Source organism: Aphis gossypii, chromosome X (assembly GCF_020184175.1).
Source record: "Aphis gossypii isolate Hap1 chromosome X, ASM2018417v2, whole genome shotgun sequence".
Lineage (NCBI taxonomy): Eukaryota > Metazoa > Arthropoda > Insecta > Hemiptera > Aphididae > Aphis > Aphis gossypii.
The window spans coordinates 17,372,636-17,391,440 of NC_065533.1; the positions used below are offsets into that span (position 1 = coordinate 17,372,636).

The 18,805-nt window shown below is 26.3% G+C and overlaps 3 protein-coding genes across 3 annotated transcripts in view; 2 read left to right on the forward strand and 1 right to left on the reverse strand.

Annotated features, from left to right (window-relative positions):
• LOC114121942 (mRNA export factor GLE1-like) overlaps positions 1-10,384 on the reverse strand; it is a 37,629-nt gene extending 27,245 nt beyond the window's left edge. Inside the window, exon 1 of the mRNA XM_027984458.2 lies at positions 10,159-10,384. The gene's annotated coding sequence lies outside the window, so the exon portion shown is untranslated. The remainder of the gene's footprint in view (positions 1-10,158) is intronic.
• LOC126552801 (uncharacterized) lies at positions 2,706-8,420 on the forward strand. The gene is made up of 11 exons (XM_050207747.1): positions 2,706-2,864; positions 3,649-3,875; positions 3,937-4,135; positions 4,473-4,649; positions 4,710-4,969; positions 5,030-5,241; positions 5,357-5,431; positions 5,497-5,671; positions 5,745-6,020; positions 6,082-6,272; positions 7,653-8,420. The coding sequence occupies exons 2-11, from the start codon at positions 3,651-3,653 to the stop codon at positions 7,783-7,785; spliced, it is 1,923 nt and encodes a 640-aa protein (XP_050063704.1). The 5' UTR covers positions 2,706-2,864; positions 3,649-3,650; the 3' UTR covers positions 7,786-8,420.
• Positions 10,385-15,982: 5,598 nt separating the features above from the next.
• On the forward strand, positions 15,983-18,756 carry LOC114121950 (eukaryotic translation initiation factor eIF1-like). Its single transcript, XM_027984469.2, has 3 exons — positions 15,983-16,289; positions 17,986-18,143; positions 18,521-18,756. Exons 1-3 carry the CDS (start codon positions 16,262-16,264, stop codon positions 18,665-18,667), a joined length of 333 nt encoding a protein of 110 aa, XP_027840270.1. The 5' UTR covers positions 15,983-16,261; the 3' UTR covers positions 18,668-18,756.
• Positions 18,757-18,805: the final 49 nt, after the last annotated feature.

Here is an 18,805-nt window from a genome sequence, read left to right on the forward strand (position 1 = left end):
AAATATGTATTATGGGGTAATCTTGGGTAATATTAATTATATTTTCATCAAGTAACTACTGAACTGGTTTTTAATTCATTTTTAAGTAAAACTGAAAAAAAATTGATTTTATCAACAACTGGTTTAGTGTAAAAATTAATTCTTGTTTTCTTTTTTTTTTTTTTGTAGTCATTTAGTCCGGCTTTTCGTGTCATTGGGTAAGTAAGGGTTTAATTATACAATTAAACATTAAAGAAATACTTTTTGCAGGGATATACTCAGGGGGGGGAGGAGATTCATACCACTTCTATACACTTAATACTATGATACTTTGTATTAACTACTTACATATAAATATAATTATTATATTTTTCAACTTGAGATTTTTTTTTTGGTAATAATTGATTAGGTATCATTTTCTTATCAGTCTCAAGTCTGTATTACTTGATATTGGTGTAATAGCAATCAATCTATTCTGTTTTAAAAGTAATTAGTACCTAAATATCACGAATCACAAATAATTTTCAAGTTATCAATTTATCATATAATTGTAACTCATATCAAAAATAATATATAATTTATATTTTATATTTTATACAAATATATTATAATCTGTGTTTCTATTTTTAATTTTTTAATTTTCAATTAAAATATTGCATAATAAAATTACGAAACTTTTTTACAACTGCATCCGTGAGTGTCAGTGCTACTGCAGTCGATACACTTAATCAGAAACATGAATTGGAAACAGAAAATAGTCAAATTATCAATTAACAGATTTTAACCCTCCCCCTATTCAAAATTCCTATTCACATCTCTAGTCACTGCTTTAAGCATTTATTGATAATTACATAATGTTTGTATACCTTTTGTTATGAAGGTTATAAATGTCCAGTGCATATAATATATTGGGTATAAGTACTAAGTAACAATATAGTCAAAGACTAATTAACAATAATAAATAAACTTTCAATATAAGATTCTTAGATTTCATCTATTTGATGGTTATAATATTATCGGTACTGGTCTGTTATCGCCCCGCCACGAGAACGAAAATTTTTATCGCCCCGCCAATTACGAACGCGGCGATTACCTATCGCTTTGTTTTATTAGTTTAGGTAATTTTACGGTACTTATCGGTTATCGCAACTACCTAACAAAAAATGTAACCGCCCGAAGAAACATTAAAAATTCAGAAAAAAGTCAAAAATGTGACTGCGCGTGTTTCGGCACTCGTCGCTACGCTCCTCGGCGCCGTCGCTACGCTCCGCACAAATCGAAAATATCTCTCGACTTGCTATGCAACGCCACCTTAAGTAGGTCACAGGGTAAATTATGTCGTAGTATATGGGCAGTGATTACCCTGTGACCTACTTGAGGTGGCGTTGCATAGCAAGTCGAGGGATATTTTCGATTTATGCGGAGCGTAGCGACGAGTGCCGAAACACGCGCAGTCATATTTTTTGTTAGGTAGTCGCGACAATCGATAAGTACCGTAAAATTACCTAAACTAATAAATTAAAGCGATAGGTAATTGTTGTAGGTATAAATAAAATAATATGTTCGAAATCGCCGCATTCGTAATTGGCGGGGCGATAAAATTTTTCGTTCCCGTGGCGGGGCGATAACAGACCAGTACCCTTTAATATATACAGGGTGATTCTTTTATCAAACAACACTCATTATTTCCAAAAGTATTCATGTTCTTGAAAATATTTTTTTACATAGTTTCAAATTGTTAAAAAAACAACATTGTTATAAAAAAATTATATTTTTAAATATTTTTTATCCTTATTATTTTTTTAAGTATTTTACTTTTTTGAATGACAACATAGATTTTTAATTTCCTATTCCAAAGCAGAATAATTTTTTGAGTATTTCGATACATAAAAATCGAATTTAGGGTGAGTAGTTTATGAGTTATACTTATTCAAAGTTTAGACAAGCGGAGTAGTGGACAAACATTTTGCGGGGTAACCCCGTACCACTCCACTCTGCGCAGATAACAGTAGCGTTCGAAGAATTCATTTTTTGGAGGGAGGGTGTAAACCAGGACCGGTTATAAGCGCAGGCGACGTAGGTACAAGCCTACGGCGGCAAAATTTATAGATATTTATATAGAGGCGGCATACAAGAAAAAATAAGAAAACAAGAGGCGGCAATTTTGATCTTTGCTTACATATAAAAATTTGCTTGCACCAGCCCTGGTGTAAACATTTATAACTATTTGTATAAATCTTATTTATGTAATATATTCCAAAAGAAATCATTAAACATGTTATACATGTTTACTTAAGGGGGTTAAATCCCTAAAACCGTTCCCCACGTTGGTACGCCACTGATAGATATCATAGTTTATTTATAGGTACATAGTGTCATTAGCCACTGCCAACAATGTATTCCTATATTAAATTAGAAATTTTCTATTTGTTGCCTTTAATAGCAGTTGTTCCCTTTCCACACGGTACACTAACAATTTCATGGAAGAAAAAAGATATTTTAAAAACCATCCTCTTCTTTTCCACTACCCTTGTGATACTAGTCTGCCACTGAGTATAATGATACAAACATTCAAACCAGTTGTGAACCTAACCTAAACAGTGATTGTTTGTAATCTATAATCTTTATGCTGTAGTTATAAGTTAGTTTCACCACAAACTACAATATCTATGGCACATTATAGTATAGAAGCCTAATTTTATTATAAAATATCTTAGTCATAAAACTAATTATATAAATAATAAACTGAACATTTAATATTTATCTAGTACTCAATGCTCATGGTTATAAGTTATAAGCAACAATATCTGTAAAAGATTTCCAGATATCACACACAGCACACAGGAACTAGTATTTCAACACTCGTGTCTGAAAAATAAGTGAAAGTAAATATTTGTATTCTATTAATTATTAATTTATCTATTTATATTTTATTATTATCTTTATTACTAACAATAGTGGATTTAAAAAGAATATTAGTAAGTTAAGCATAGCTCGTCTATTGCTAGATACTAGAAGGGAAAACAAGCACATTTCAATAATTAAAATACCGTTTTATAAGTTATATAATTTAGAATCATAAATACCAAATAATTTTTGGATTGTAGAATAACATTCTCTGGAAAACATTTTATTTTTTATAATATATTGTTATGAAAACTTGCTATAATGTTAGAAAACCACTATATAAACAAATTAACTAAATTTATTAATTAAGATTACAAAAGGGTCTTTGATTACTATAACGCTGTGTTAACCTTCAGTAGTCACGATAATTAATATCCGATAAATACCAAGAATATTTTTATTTAGAAAAATACTATTTTTTTTTAGACTCAATGGTAGACCAAAGATAGACCATAAATATACTATTTAGGTTGATACATGATCGTTAAATTTTATGATATATCATAATATATTACATATTTGTGTACAATTCACTCAAAGTAGATTAGATATAATATGATTTTACTCAAGAATTAAAAACAATTATGTAGATACTATTGTACATGATAAAATAACATATTTCATAATATTGCAAATGAAACGTTTGTTTGTTTTTTTTTTTTAATCAAGTTAAAATAACTGATTTCATATAAAGTATATATTATGATAAAATAGCATGAGTCTAATTTATTATATGAGTAAAACATTATATTATATGTTTAGCAATGTATTCCAACATGAAAAATTATTCATTAATTGAATATAAACTGCGTCGATTTATTTACTTGGGAGAAAAAACTTCAATTTATGTTCCTCCAGTTCACAAAAAACTATTTTGGGAAAATAAAAATAGAGAAGATTTTAAAATTACTGGTATAAATCTGATTGGTGAGATAATTAGGAAAAATAATACTGAAGATATTAATTCTATTGTTCCAACAATTTCAAAGGTTTGTTTCTTTCACAATTATTAAATAAGATTAAATTTGTATAATTGTTATTAACTTTTAGATAGCAAATGAAAAACAACCTCGAAATTGTGAGACTTTAATATTTCTATTAGCTGTATGTGCAAAGTTTAATATGGACAATTGTCAAAAAATGAAAACTGATGCTTATGCAAAGATTACAATTTATTGCACAGACGGATTGAAATTAATGATGTTCTTTAAATTTTGTAGTACTGCTACAAAAATCCTCTATGACAAAGGTAACTCCTCTTTCTATTATAATTAACAAACAATATGTAATATTAATCATGGGCGTAGCTAAGATTTCTTTCAGGAGAGGGCAAATTAAGTTTCAATCTTTTTTTTTAAGTATTTATTTATATTATTATTTATAAATCATATCAATGACAATCATTTCAGGTCTTCGCAAACTTAAACTATTATACCAATCACTAAAGTGATTTTAATGTGAAATTTGCACATTTTGTATAAAGAAATATAATTAAATTTAAGGCTTAAAGGGGGGGGGGTACAAGTGCCTACCCTCTCTGCCACACTCTCGCTATGCCCATGATATTAATTATGGATTTGTTTTAGGATATATAACTAAAAGATCTTCAGGTTTTGGTGAAGGCGCCCGAATAGCAATTCGAAAATGGTATCTCAATAGAGAACCTCTTGAGACAGTTAAATTTATAATGCAATATAAGACCTATCACGGTGTTAGTCATAAACAAATTATGAACACAATTCATCTCCGTTCAGATGATCCAAGTAATTAATAAGCTATTGTGTTACATAGTTAAATTATTCATATGCTTAAATATATTTTAGGTCATCAAGTTTACATTACATATGTATTACACGATATGAAAAAGTTAGAGGACATATATGAAACAAAATTGCTGATACAAGATGATGACACAAGCAAGGAAATATTAGATAAAATACAACAAAAATGTATTTACAACTATATTAAAAAAGTACATCGTATAGATAATCCAACAAATAGTAAATTGACAAGTGATTTGAAATGGAATGATTTGGGCAAAGATTTTAAAATTGTAGTTACAAAAATGCTTCAAAGTTCAAAAGTTAGTTATACAATTTAAATGTTAAAAAAAATGGTCTAATGTAAATTAAAATTTTTTAAGGTTTTAACTAATTATGTTCAACAATTACCACTGAATATACTACTGGATAATACTTTCTCCTTTTCTCAACACCGCTTATTTCATAATTTAAGGGGTAGAATAGGCTGTATGGAATTCATAATGCGTTTTAATAATATTAAAGAAATACAAGAATCCGAAATACATCCATTTGAGTCATATTTAGAATATTTAAGATATACTAAAACTGGCCCGTAAGTAAAATTGAATGTAGATTTAATTTGTATACAATATTAATAAGACTAACTGTTAAAAATAATTAATAACTTTAAAACAAAACAAAAAATAATATTGAATGTTTAATTTAAGGACTGTTTATGCTTTAAATAAAAGAAAGGAATTTACAAAAAATATGTTATTTGACACAAACATGGATGGAGCAGGGTAAGTTTTAGAAAACCTATTATGATATAACAATAAACAATTAATTTAAGTAAATATTATTTCAGGTGTTCTAATAATATTGTACTTACAAAAAAAAAGAAAGAAAATAAATCGTTAAGATTAATTAAAAGTCAAAATAAATTTTGTAAAACTGATGTTTATTTCATGAAGCCATTACCAACTCATTCACCAAAATTACAAGAATTGTTGTCGACTAATTTAATGAAAATAACTTTAAATGTATTAATATAATTTTAACTTTTATCATCAAAATAATATAAAATTGTGAAAACATTCATTTATTTTTTTCTAGAACTTAAATCCAACAAATCGACGGTTATTAATAGCGTATGATAGCCGATCATATTATATAAGTGCAGTTAGTTGTCGTTACATGCATGTGAAATTTCTCAAAGTTTGTGAGGCTATCTCGTTGATAGTACAATCAATAGCTTATCCAAATCAATTAAAAGCAAACAACAAACCTACAATAATTGCTTTGCAAAACGGACATAAATTTAAAATAGTTGATGTTGACTGTGATTTGATATGGAAAACAGCATCTTTAGAATATCGTTTGTTCGGAAATGTGAATTGTTAATTTATTTTTATTATAATATACAATATTGACTTACCTAATTCTTTTTCAGACCGCAGCATTAGAACAAAAAAACAATAAACGTGTTCGAAATGTCAAGCCATTAGACACTCTCGTATGGTCTAAGGAATGTAATTTAATGTATGATGTATTTCTGTTTGTTGGAACTAATAAAATGGATTTACGAAAGATAAGAAAAGCCAAAGCACAGTATGAAGCATATTTTTCGAATTCAAAAATTAAGTATGTTTTTGTATAAGTAGATAAACTGTTATTTTTTCAATTACTTACTTTATAAGAGATTCCTATAAACTTTTGTATCAAACTGTCATGCATTGGGATATCATAACACATTGCTCAAATACTCATACTTCTTAAATAAATCAAATACATTTTACTGCTTTATTAATGAATAATGATAAATTGAATCTATTGGTCAACATTTTATATTTTAATTATTTATAACACATTTATGAAAACGAATAGAATTAAGTTATCTAGAATTCTAGAAGCTAGAGCCATACTAAATAGAAATATAGAATCAAAAAGTAAATACTTTTGTTTGCATAATACATATTTAAAAAAATAAGAATATCAAGTTTTTCATAGTTCGAGTATATTTTTGAACATCATCCAAATTTTTATTTTTTACATATTGTACGTAGGATAATAAACATAAACGTAGGGTGGTCAAATTTGTTGGGGGGGGGGCTTTAGCCCTTTCAGAAGTAAACATTAACGAATTTTTGGAAGGCTATTATTTAAACTAGTGGGGCTAAGCCCCCCAAACTACGCCTATGATAATAAGTATACAAAACACCATCCTGGTAAAAAAAACCACTTGTTCTTATTTATAAGTTAACAATGAAAAACTTAAGTTTTTATGCCCTTTTATAAGCGGTATTAACTTTTTATTTATACCTATCAATATAATTTAAAATTTTCAAAATCAAAAAACTAAATTTGTATTTTAATAATTTACAACACAATATTGTTATTTTTTTATTGTTGAACTATTCAAAATTTCATATTTATCAAATGACAAGTATAACAATAGTATACATTTATACCAGCATTTCCCGATCTATTTCCCTCATGGCACACTAATCCCAACCCAAATTTAGCTGTGACACATTGTCTCTGACTTAAATATGTATGCATATTTTTTTATAACAGGCTTTCATCATATTAATACCAAAGTAGTTGTTTATCAGTATATTACTAGCAAACAATTTAAAATGGTGTATTTATTAGGATAGAAAAAAAAGTATTATTATTATATTTTACCCAATTACCAAAATTGTACGTAAACGTTTATTAATAATTGTGTAATCTCGTGGCACACCTATAGAGGTCTCACGGCAAAGATTATGCAAAGATTATCCCGGGGATTGGGAAACCCTGATTTATACAAAAGGATTTTAAAAATCAAGAATATTATTGTGATTTCTTGATTTATGATAAATTGTTTTTACTTCATAGAACCGTGTTTATTTTTATAATTATTTTCAATTGTAAGCTGAAAAAATTATCATACTTAATTAGTTTAATAAATTAGATATATTATATTTATTATAAAATTGTATAAATTATCAAATTTATAATCAAATATTTTTTTTTTAGGATTATTGTTTGTTGTCTAAACGGAAATCATACTGAACGAATTAATTGTAGTCGTGATGGTTTGTTGTTTATACCAGGTTTTGATAAAAATGTTGGAAGAATTATTGAATTATTTATAAATAATAAATTTTAAGCACTCATGTAAACTTTGATGTATACCAGTTATCGCTTATAAAATTCACTGTTAATGGACTCGAATACTCTGTCCCAAAGTAATATATGAATAAAAGTATTATAACTCATATGTATTTTTAGAATATCTAATTGTGCGTTTGAAATTAAATATCTTTTCTATTAAACAGATTTTATGTATCCTTACTTTAACTATTACAATTAGGTGCCTATGTAAATTAAATATTGAATCAAACAAAAGTCACATTTTAATTTTAATATTTAAACTCTTGCTTGTTTATTAGTTTTTTGGTCACTAAAAATGTATTATTCTTAGATCATATAATTTAGCAGTAATTAACTTTATTTTTGGAATAGTAAACAAACAATTACAAATAATTTACAACCTCATCCTTACCTAGAGCAGAGTTTCCCAAAGTATGTTCTGCCAGATGTACCTATATGATAAATGATTATTGAAAAACTTATTTTATACTATATTTAAAAAAAATAATAGTTACAAGAAGAATATTGCTATAAATTGTTTGTTGTAACTATCTTTTAAGAATTCTGTGATTGTAAAAGTTTGGGAATCGCTGACCTAGAGTACTGTAGTGTAATCATAATTATCATAATAAGAAAATGTAAATAAAATAAAAGAATTTCTATTATTGCATTAAATTACATTTTTAATCTAGTATTCAAATATGTACTAAAAATACTGCTTAAAAGTATCTTATATGATTGATTTAGTATTCTATGATTGTTAAATACTTATATTACTTGTACAGTTACGCTTATTATAAATTAAATTTTTATCAATAATTAACTAATCAAATATACATTTTAATCTGTATATAATCATTAAAACAGTGCTATCATCCATATAAGAATGACTTATATAATATTATAATGCATGTATTGATTTAAAGTTAAATTTTGTGTTATATACTTTTAGTAATAATTCGGTATTTGTGGTATATGCTACCTACCTAAGTTATTTTTATTTAATTTTATTTTATTGCAGGAAAATACATTTGTCATTAAGATAAATAACTTATAAATTATAAGTATATAACAGTTATATACAATTATTATATTATTGATTTATATTATATTATTTGTAATGTCTTTTTAAATAAATTAACAAGTGAAAAATAACAAATATTTTTTTAATTTGTCTATACAATATATACATAGTAAAGTAGTAAAATATGTTTTTGCATGTAAGCAACTAATATAAGTAAAGCCGGTAAGTGACAATAAGGCAAATTATGCTGGTATTTTATTATTTAACAAAACTGTAGACTGTAGGTGCAATGGTCAGACATGAAGAAACAACGGCTATTACATTGATTTTAACAAAATATTTTATTTGTTTTATTGTTTTATTCAATAAGCAGTTTCCGATCAAAAACTTGTATTTAAGATTCTTGTAACTATTTGTCATTCTTATTTTCTAAACTAAAAGAATATAATGGACAAAATACACATTAAATTTCAGAAGTAAATAACTGATGTTAAAGTTTTAAAGTAAAATATATGAGTGTAAATTTAATCTTAAGATAAAAACTTAAGTTAGTAGGTATCAAAAATAGTCAGTTACTATTCATTAACTTTTTGTATATTTGTTACAATATCAATATTCTTTAGTATTTACTATTTAATATTTATATTAATTGACAAAAAAGAACAAATTATAAAAGATGTCGATAAGATTGAACATAAGTATTAATTACCTAACTAAAAGATTAACAATGAATAGGTACAACAATTAAATTGTTAACAATTTAAATAATTAAATTATAAAGTTATAACACTTTACATGTATCAATTAAATATATAAATATGACAATTTTTTTTGTCAATGAAATATACTAAAACAGAAAATTGTTTTAATAGTGTACTTAAAATTTAAAGCGCCAAGTGAATATTTGAATATTTATCACTGAAATACTTAGTACTTACTACAATATTATACTAGTATTCACTACTCAAGTTTGCAAGTTGATGGTACACTCATTAATACTAATATATATTATATAGGTAACTATAATAACCAATATTTATAATCAATGCAAAATAAATATTATAAAATGAATACCTATAAAATTCATTAATTCTTCTAATTAAACATAAAAAGTTAATAAACTTACAATTCAATTTGTGAAATTCTTTTAACTACATTCTTATTTTATTTGATTTAATGATTGTTTATTATTTAGATTAATGAATTTCTGATGTAACAAACGTTTAATAAATTTCTATGAAAGGTAAACATAATATATTATGTAAATAAATAATAATAAGTACCTAGGTATATAAATATTATATTTAAACTAATAGTAATACTACTACACAACGTACTAATATTATGAAAGTATATTCGAATTACCTGAGTTAAACATAAATTGATTTATTAAGCTTTTGTATTGAGCAGTCTCATGAATTTTTGTTTCTTATTTTCTTCTTTTGGAAACCTCACTTTCAATGTTTTAATGTTCCAAATAGTGAAAAATTACAATTAAATAAATTACAAAACTTGAACACGTTTAACACACCAACAAGTAAATAAAAACACTGTTTAGACGTTTAATAAAATTAATATAAGTGCGAAATATCAAGTATAATTGACTGATATAACTATATTATGAGCCTTGTACTAGGTTAATTAATATTATAAATATTAAATACTACAAAGACTTATATACAATATGTGTGTGTAATACTATAAAGTAAGCTAATATAAGGTATAAGTACAAGGTATGTAACGTTAACAAAAAATACACAATAAAGATATACGAATAATATGATAAACGATAATATTGGAAAATTTATAATTAGGTATACAGGTAATAGTTGAATGGTGAAATAAACGTCGTCTATTTTTGTATTGATAATCCATAGAGTGGGCTTCTGGAGCGTATTTATTATTTATTATGAATGTGTGTAAAAATAGATTTTTGTCGTAGAAATATTTAATATTGTTAACAAAATACTCACGATAATATAAAATTACGAATTCTACGTAATTTTTCTTCCACATTTTATATAGGAACGTTTATACCTTTACCTACGTACCTACTCGTATTATTACTATTAATAATTAAAATATTATTGCGTTTTTATAAATCATAATTCATAATATTTACATAATATAATCAAGTAAAGATCTCTTTCTTTCTTTTTTTTTTTTGCTTATTGGCTTTATGCATCACTATTTCGGTCCTAAATTCGTGGCCCCTGTAAATAATGAAGTGAACTGAATTACTGAATGATCATCGCAAGAACACGTAGGTACCTACAAATCACAAGACAGACCTAATAGTTCGCGTAAAGCAGTGTTACTACTTACTTTCGTCTTTTGCTCTTGTCTTATTAAATAGAAAAATATGATTTTACATTTTTACAGAAAATAATAAATAAATATTAATAATAAGAGCAGTAATGTACCTATAGTACTGTCGGTACTATTAAATGTACTGAGAGTCTTTATTCTCTAAATAATGTACCTAATAGTTGATGCATCATGTGCAGTGGCGTAAATTAAAAATTGGCCTTAATTTCTGGTGGTGCAGAGAAATATTTTTGTTTCCTAACCCTGTGACTACAGTACATAATATTTTAAAATATAAACCGACTACGATTTCATCGTTGTGTGGAAAACCATCCATTTAATTAATAATTATATAGTCCACTGATAATCGGACGAAAATATTTATATCCGATTTGTAGCCATCATTCCGACTGCTACAACGATATCGGGTTATCTTAACTACATTTTTATCGTATCGGAACTAGTGTGCAATGAGTCCATTGTAAGCAATGTATATGCAATGCATTCGACTCCGACACCGATAATATCGCCGTGTGTACAACGAGCCTATACAGTTATATACGAGGGGCGGCCAAACAGTCGATCGCAGACAATATTATTTCAAAGTCGATCATGTTAGAATTTATTTTTAAAGCCACGCGTCCTATATATTATATAATAATTAACTGTTATTCATTGATAAAAAAAAATGTTCTATGGAAGTCGATCCTCAAAGGCGAAGTATATTTTTAGTAGATCGTGACCAAAAAAATTTTGGCTACCCCTGCAGTACCTAAACGGTATGCAGCACAGCCAGCACATTAAGTGACTGTAATATTTATTATATCGACGGGCGTCAGTAAAACGGCGACCGACAGGTGGTTTTTGAATAAGACGCTATTGGACCCCTGCATTGTCGAGAGAGAAAGAATAACATACACATTCCATAGAAATACAAATCTTGTACGTACTGTAGTGATCTCTCACTATCGTTTATAAATGAGTGCTTGACGTCTGCAGTTGGACCAGTTTGGTAGGAAAGGATTAGGTTTTTAAAAGTGAGACAAGACACAAAGTTAATATAAATGTTTATTAAAGTTAAAGTTAAACTTGTTAATAAAATTACATATAAATATGAGGACAGCACGTTAAGTAACTGCCCGAGAAAATAGTTAATCTAAAATTTGGTCATAGACTGTGTCTATGTAGGTATAAACTAAATCTAAGACGGACAGAGAGCCGTATTTATATGGTTCTCTGTACCCCCTGGTTGTACATGATAGAGACTAGGAGATGGACAAAAAGGCGAGTCAGTGATTGTTGTTATTGTAGCTGCGAAAAAGTGGTCTTACGCCCAAAAGTTAATTAACCCTGGGTTGGACTTGTTATTGTGCTACTACGCCAAGTCGTGCGCATTTGTAATTTATGCGTACGGCTTGTTTGTTAAATCAACTTCTTAAATCGAAAGGTTGTTTTGTGATTGTCTTTCCCATACGCCTTGATTCTTAGAAATCGACAGTAAAATTAATTAAGTATGGCTAAGAGTTCGGTAATAAAGTATTTACATGCGAATTGCGAAGGTCATGTAAATTAATTAAAAATAGACAAAAATAGTAAAACGACTCCGTCGGTTTACTACAGTACCGATCATAATCCATAGCAAAGTAATCGAATGTACTATACATTGTATACTACATTGTATACTACATGTAACGAATATTTACCATTTTAGTATTTTACATCACATAATATTTTTAATAATTTACAAGCATATTTATTATTTTTATCGATAGGATACAATAAATTTATTATTTATATCCTGCAATGTCTTGCAACTGGAGGCAGATGGGTTTAGCTCTATAATATTATTATGATAATATTTCAACAACTGACAATTATTTGTCGAGAATACATCTATTTTAGTATAATTTTTTTTGGGTGGATGGGTGTTCAATGATCATATAATGTACTATTATTCGTATATGGTGTATTTGTGTGTGTATTTATCACTACTGATTGTATAAAACTTATATAAATCGTGATTACCTTAAATATTTAAATATAATATTAATATAATATACATTGTAAATAAACGTCTTAAAATAATTTAATGAAATCAGCATTGCTAATTCAAATGATTATCTTAACCGACCAAATATTCAAAAGTTGTAAATATAGCAAAAGATTAAATAAATAAATGTATATTTTGCTTTAAAAATGTAGCTATTGTGTTATTATACTGAGTGATAATGGTAGAACCATAATGACTGTAAATCATATTATAGGTAGTACACTAGTACCTGCATAAACCTTGTTTTAAATCATATAACTATGATAATTTAAGTAACAAATATCAAATTTCAAAACTTATAAAACTATTAAATTCAAAAAAAAATAACTTCATAATAACATATAAAATAATGAAAAAAATTAATTAAACAACTATATTTTTAATTTTTTAATTGTTAATAAATAATAGGCAAACGATAACCAATTGTAGAATTACATAGCTAAGAAACTTGTTTGTAAGTATTATTTTTAATTATTGGCAAATAAATAATTGTACATATATTTTTATACACCAATAATCAGTAAAACATTTTTCCAAAAATCTATAATATAATAATATCATGGTCCTAATGAGTTTAATTATATTTTAATTTATTATTCAGAAATTTATTTATAACTTCTAATTTAGTTATTGCTGATGTATAAGCCTTATATTATAACTGTTTTTAATATAAATCAATTGTATATATACTTTAGAGTTAAATCTCGTATAGCATAAATTTTGATTGTATACAATGTAGAAGTTTTCATCAAACCATTGAACTATGTAATAATATTATAAAGGACTCTTTAGTACTTCTGTAAAACATATACATATTATATACTAAATATATTTATTAGTATAAATCAATAACATAAAATTAAATTATGCCTTTAAGCAAATGTTTGTGATGAGATAACTTTTCTTACATTTATAACTAATACACAATTAATACAACAATAATTTAAGAGATTAAAATTAGAGTTCAACAATTTTAAATACAAACTTTATTTACCTATTAGATAACCAGATTTTTTTCTTATACCTATAACAGAAAATATTATTTTTAAGATAAAATGGTATTATATTAAAATTTGTTGGAATGATAGTTACTATGCTGTATTAAGTGTGTTTTATCTCAAAAATGTAAATATTATTATAACAAATTCCAAATCAAATAAGTTTTAAACAACAAATGGTATATCATAATTTTATATTATATTGAAAAAAAATATTTTTACTTTTGATTATGTTTGCACTTTGTATAATTGTGTACAACTTTCTACTTTACTATGTTAAAATGCACTTTTTTTAAAATTTTTATATAAATTTGTTATATCATACGTCATTTTGAATTTGTATTTTGTAAACTTGTAATTGACAGTTGTATGCATAGTAGACCATATTATAAAGTATAAGGTTATATATTTTATATGTCTTGTTTTAAAAGCAAATTAAGTTCTTTTAAATATAGTTATGTTAATGAAGAGTTAATAATTATTTTTTATACTACCTTGGTACATTATATGCATTGTAGATATTCATTTAATAATATATTTTCAATTCTCACTATTATTATTTATATTATCTCGAATCTTGAATTATATCTGAAAAATAAATATGAATACTTAAAACTCCTTTAAAGATATGTATAGGCAATAAAGTATGCAGCAGTGCAGTTCTTATCAGAATTAATAAGTGATAAATCTACAAGAACTATCTTCACATACATTAAATTGTACTGTATAATTGTACATATTATATACTAATTACTCAATACTTGCATAATAATTTAAATATCGTAAAAAAGCTAAGTATACACAGATTATATTTTTAACTTGAGTGTCATAACAAGTCATCGAATTTAACATCTGTAGCAATCGTAAAGAAAATAAATAGTGTGTCAACTGCTGATCACAAATATAAGACTATAAGAGAATAAAAAATATATTATTATCGATGACCACAAATTGACAAATATATGGTACATTATACATAATATATTATATCTGTATTGATGAGATTTTCTAAACCATTTAATATCGTCATTTTCTTAATGCATTTCGTCACACATATAAAACATAATATTATATTTTTTTAAATAATACGTCTTATGTATTTTAAGTTTTGACGAGATATGAAAAGCCAGAAAAACATTATAATATAATCATAGAATTATTCAATGATAAACCAATGAAATAAATAATAACTATTATTTAATAATAAATTCCTCCATCATGGAGGCGCCATGTACATTGCACATAAATGACATTTAAATCAAAAACAAAATTTAATTTAATTTAATATTAAAGCAAAATATATGATTGGAATTACAAAAATGGTATTAACTAATGTTTTATGGTATTTCATCAATTATAATTTATATAAGAGAACATGAATTTTATACTATTAATTAATGTAAAAATACTCGTCGTCTCACGACGTAACTCCAATGATTTTCATGTTATATAACATAGGTAAATTTCTTTTTGCTATTTATTATGATTTCTCGTGAAAATGTTTCTTTTTTATGAATAATCTTTAATATTTCCTTGATTCCATTATTTTAAACATGTATTTTATCATGCATGTATTTTATACCAAAATAAAGTGAAAATAATACGACATTTCATAAAATGTTTAGCTACTGAAGTACAAAACGGCTTTACGGTAAATAACGTATATAATCAATAGTGTAAGACACAAGTCCCATACGACATAATCATTATGACCAAAATTGGAGATATTAAATATCCCTTTGCACAATACAATAGACCATCCTCGTGTTCGGTCCGTTCTACAATCTATAAACTATGGTCACTGCCCACTGGTCGCGCCATCGTTATCAATTATCATAATGTTTCGTTTTCGTCTTACCTAATCGACTGAACGTTTAGATTGATCTCATACTATTTTCATTTTCCGTTCGTGACAAAATTTATCGAAGTGTATTATATAAATATATATAATACAGTCGTAATACTGCGCGCCAGGTCTCTTCTCTTGAATCTCTTCCCAATTTTCGGGCGTTCCTATTAAGTTTTTGAAGTTTAATTTCAATATCCAAAGGTTCTGTCATCGAGCGGAATCGTAAGAGACCAGTCGATACAACAAGAGACGCGAACAATACACATGTCAATCCAAAATCTCAACGTGTTTGGTAAGTACAAATTAGAAATGTGCATGTGGTCGTAATCATAAACACTTTCCTCAGTGGATTGATTACAAGTAAAACGCCGTGAACTATGAGCGCGTTTGAATCCTACGGCGAAATGTATGTTTTTTTTTTTTTCATTTTCATTTTCTATTGGAAATGTAAGTCGCGTGTCGCCGAACTAATTGCTTGTAATGCTTGCGAGCGTGTTTAAGGGCGTCGCCTTAGTTTTTGATACACCCGTTGGCGTGTAATTACAGCTAAACCCGACGGTATTGTACCTACGGTAGAACACGGTGTTCTTACACAGTTGTCAAAATGTACGAAAGCGAATCTGATCGCAAACAACCGATCCCACCGATCCCAATCTTTAACAGCTATCATTGATGCATGAATATTTTTACTCGTTGTTTTGGTTGGTTATGTTGCATCCTCATTGTGTATTGTGGGTGTTAGACGTTAGTTGATTTTGTTTATGTTTTGTCACATTTGTTAGATTTTATTTGATGGCATTTTATCGAAACTCGTGAATTACTATTATGAAACGTGTATGTGGATTTTGGTATAAAATCTGTGATTTAATCATTATATATCTTTTAACGAATTTTTTAAGGAGTATACTGAACTATTAAAGTTTTTAGATTTCATTGTGTGTATTTGGTTCTGTCCATAAGACTCGTAAGAAAATACTATACCTGTAAGTGTTGTCTCCTTATAAACTTATAATATTATTATTATTATTATTATTATTATCGTATGGTGGAGGTTGTTGTTGATGCTTGCATTTAGTGGGAGATACTGAAAAGCACAGTTCGCTGATCGAGATTCCATATACTTAAGCTAAGTTGATAACAGGTTATCGGCTCGTTACCAGGGTGCACTGCGAGGAAGTGTATACCCAACTTATAATATAGCAAGTGTTATTAACTTAAATACTATAGCGAATTGACCTATTATCAAACTTAAAGGTAACAACATTATCTGTTATAATTTTTTAGTTTTTTACAATATTTTAATTTTTAAGCAAATTATGAGCATTTTCATATTTTAGTATTATAATATATACTTATTATTTGTTTGAAAAACCAAAATATTATAAGAAACTGACAAGGGATAATAAATAATGTATCTTTAAGTTTGATAATAGGTCAATTCGCTCTAATATTAAAGATAACAACTCTAAATTAATTCTATTGAAAGGAAATTTGTTATACTGTAAGTTTTTAAGACGGAGATAATACATACGGGTGTAGCATTCTCTTAACAAAACAATAATGTACTAAACTTTGATCTCTATCATAATAATCTGAAGATAAAACTATGTACAATTTCTCATTATGTGTTATAATATAAATTTGTATAATTTTCCAATTATTTAGGGTAAATTCTTAAACTTACAACTCAAATTACTTACTAGGTTGAGTATACTTTTTTCTTCATACATACCTTTTTAATTTGTTATCAATTTATTTATTTTTGTAAATTAGTAATCAGATTCAGATATAATTCATAGGTAGTTGTTTTATTTATATATTTATATATTAATCTGGGATAAGTATTATATTATATTATATTAGTTCAAACTTGCATTATTTGATCTAGTTTATTAAGCTCACCCCATTTTGATTATTTTTATACATAATACTATAATAGTTAAAAGTTTCATTTAAAAATAACTTATTGTTGATATTTTATATTTAAGATCCGTTTGCTGATGCAAACAAGGGTGCTGACGATGACGTTCAAGAAGGGCTCGTTCACATAAGAATTCAACAGCGTAATGGCCGTAAAACATTAACAACAGTTCAAGGTCTATCATCAGAATACGACTTGAAGAAGATTGTACGAGCTTGCAAAATGGTAATAGTAACTAATAAGAAATATTTGTTTATTAAAAATTTAAAACTTAATATCTAAATTTTGTTAGTTATCTTAAAAAAAAATTTATCTAGATTTTATATATAATTTAATAAGTATCTAATATCTATATACTTATATTAAAAATAACTTTTATTGCATTTAATATTTTTAGTTTTTGCTTAATAATATATAAAGTTATCAATTTTTCTTCAACTTTCTAACAATGAACTTGTTAAATTAACTTGTTAACTTGTTAACTTGTTATTTTAAAAGATAAAATTAATTTATAATCATAGATTACATGTTAGAAACATCTTTACTCTTTTAATAAATTATTTATATTGTAAAAATAAATTTTAATAATTTTGATGTTTTAGGAGTTTGCGTGCAATGGTACAGTAGTTGATCATCCTGAATACGGTGAAGTGTTACAGTTACAAGGAGACCAGCGAGAAAACATTTGCCAGTGGTTAACTAAATGTGGTCTTGCCAAGTCTGATCAACTTAAGGTCCATGGTTTCTAATACTTTGTACAATTACATTACTCAGTTAAACAAATCTCAATAATTTAAAAATTGAAAACATACGTTAATAAATTTAATGTTTGATTCTACTAATTTTTCAAATTATTTATTTTATTGCTCTGAAGATAGTCACGTATG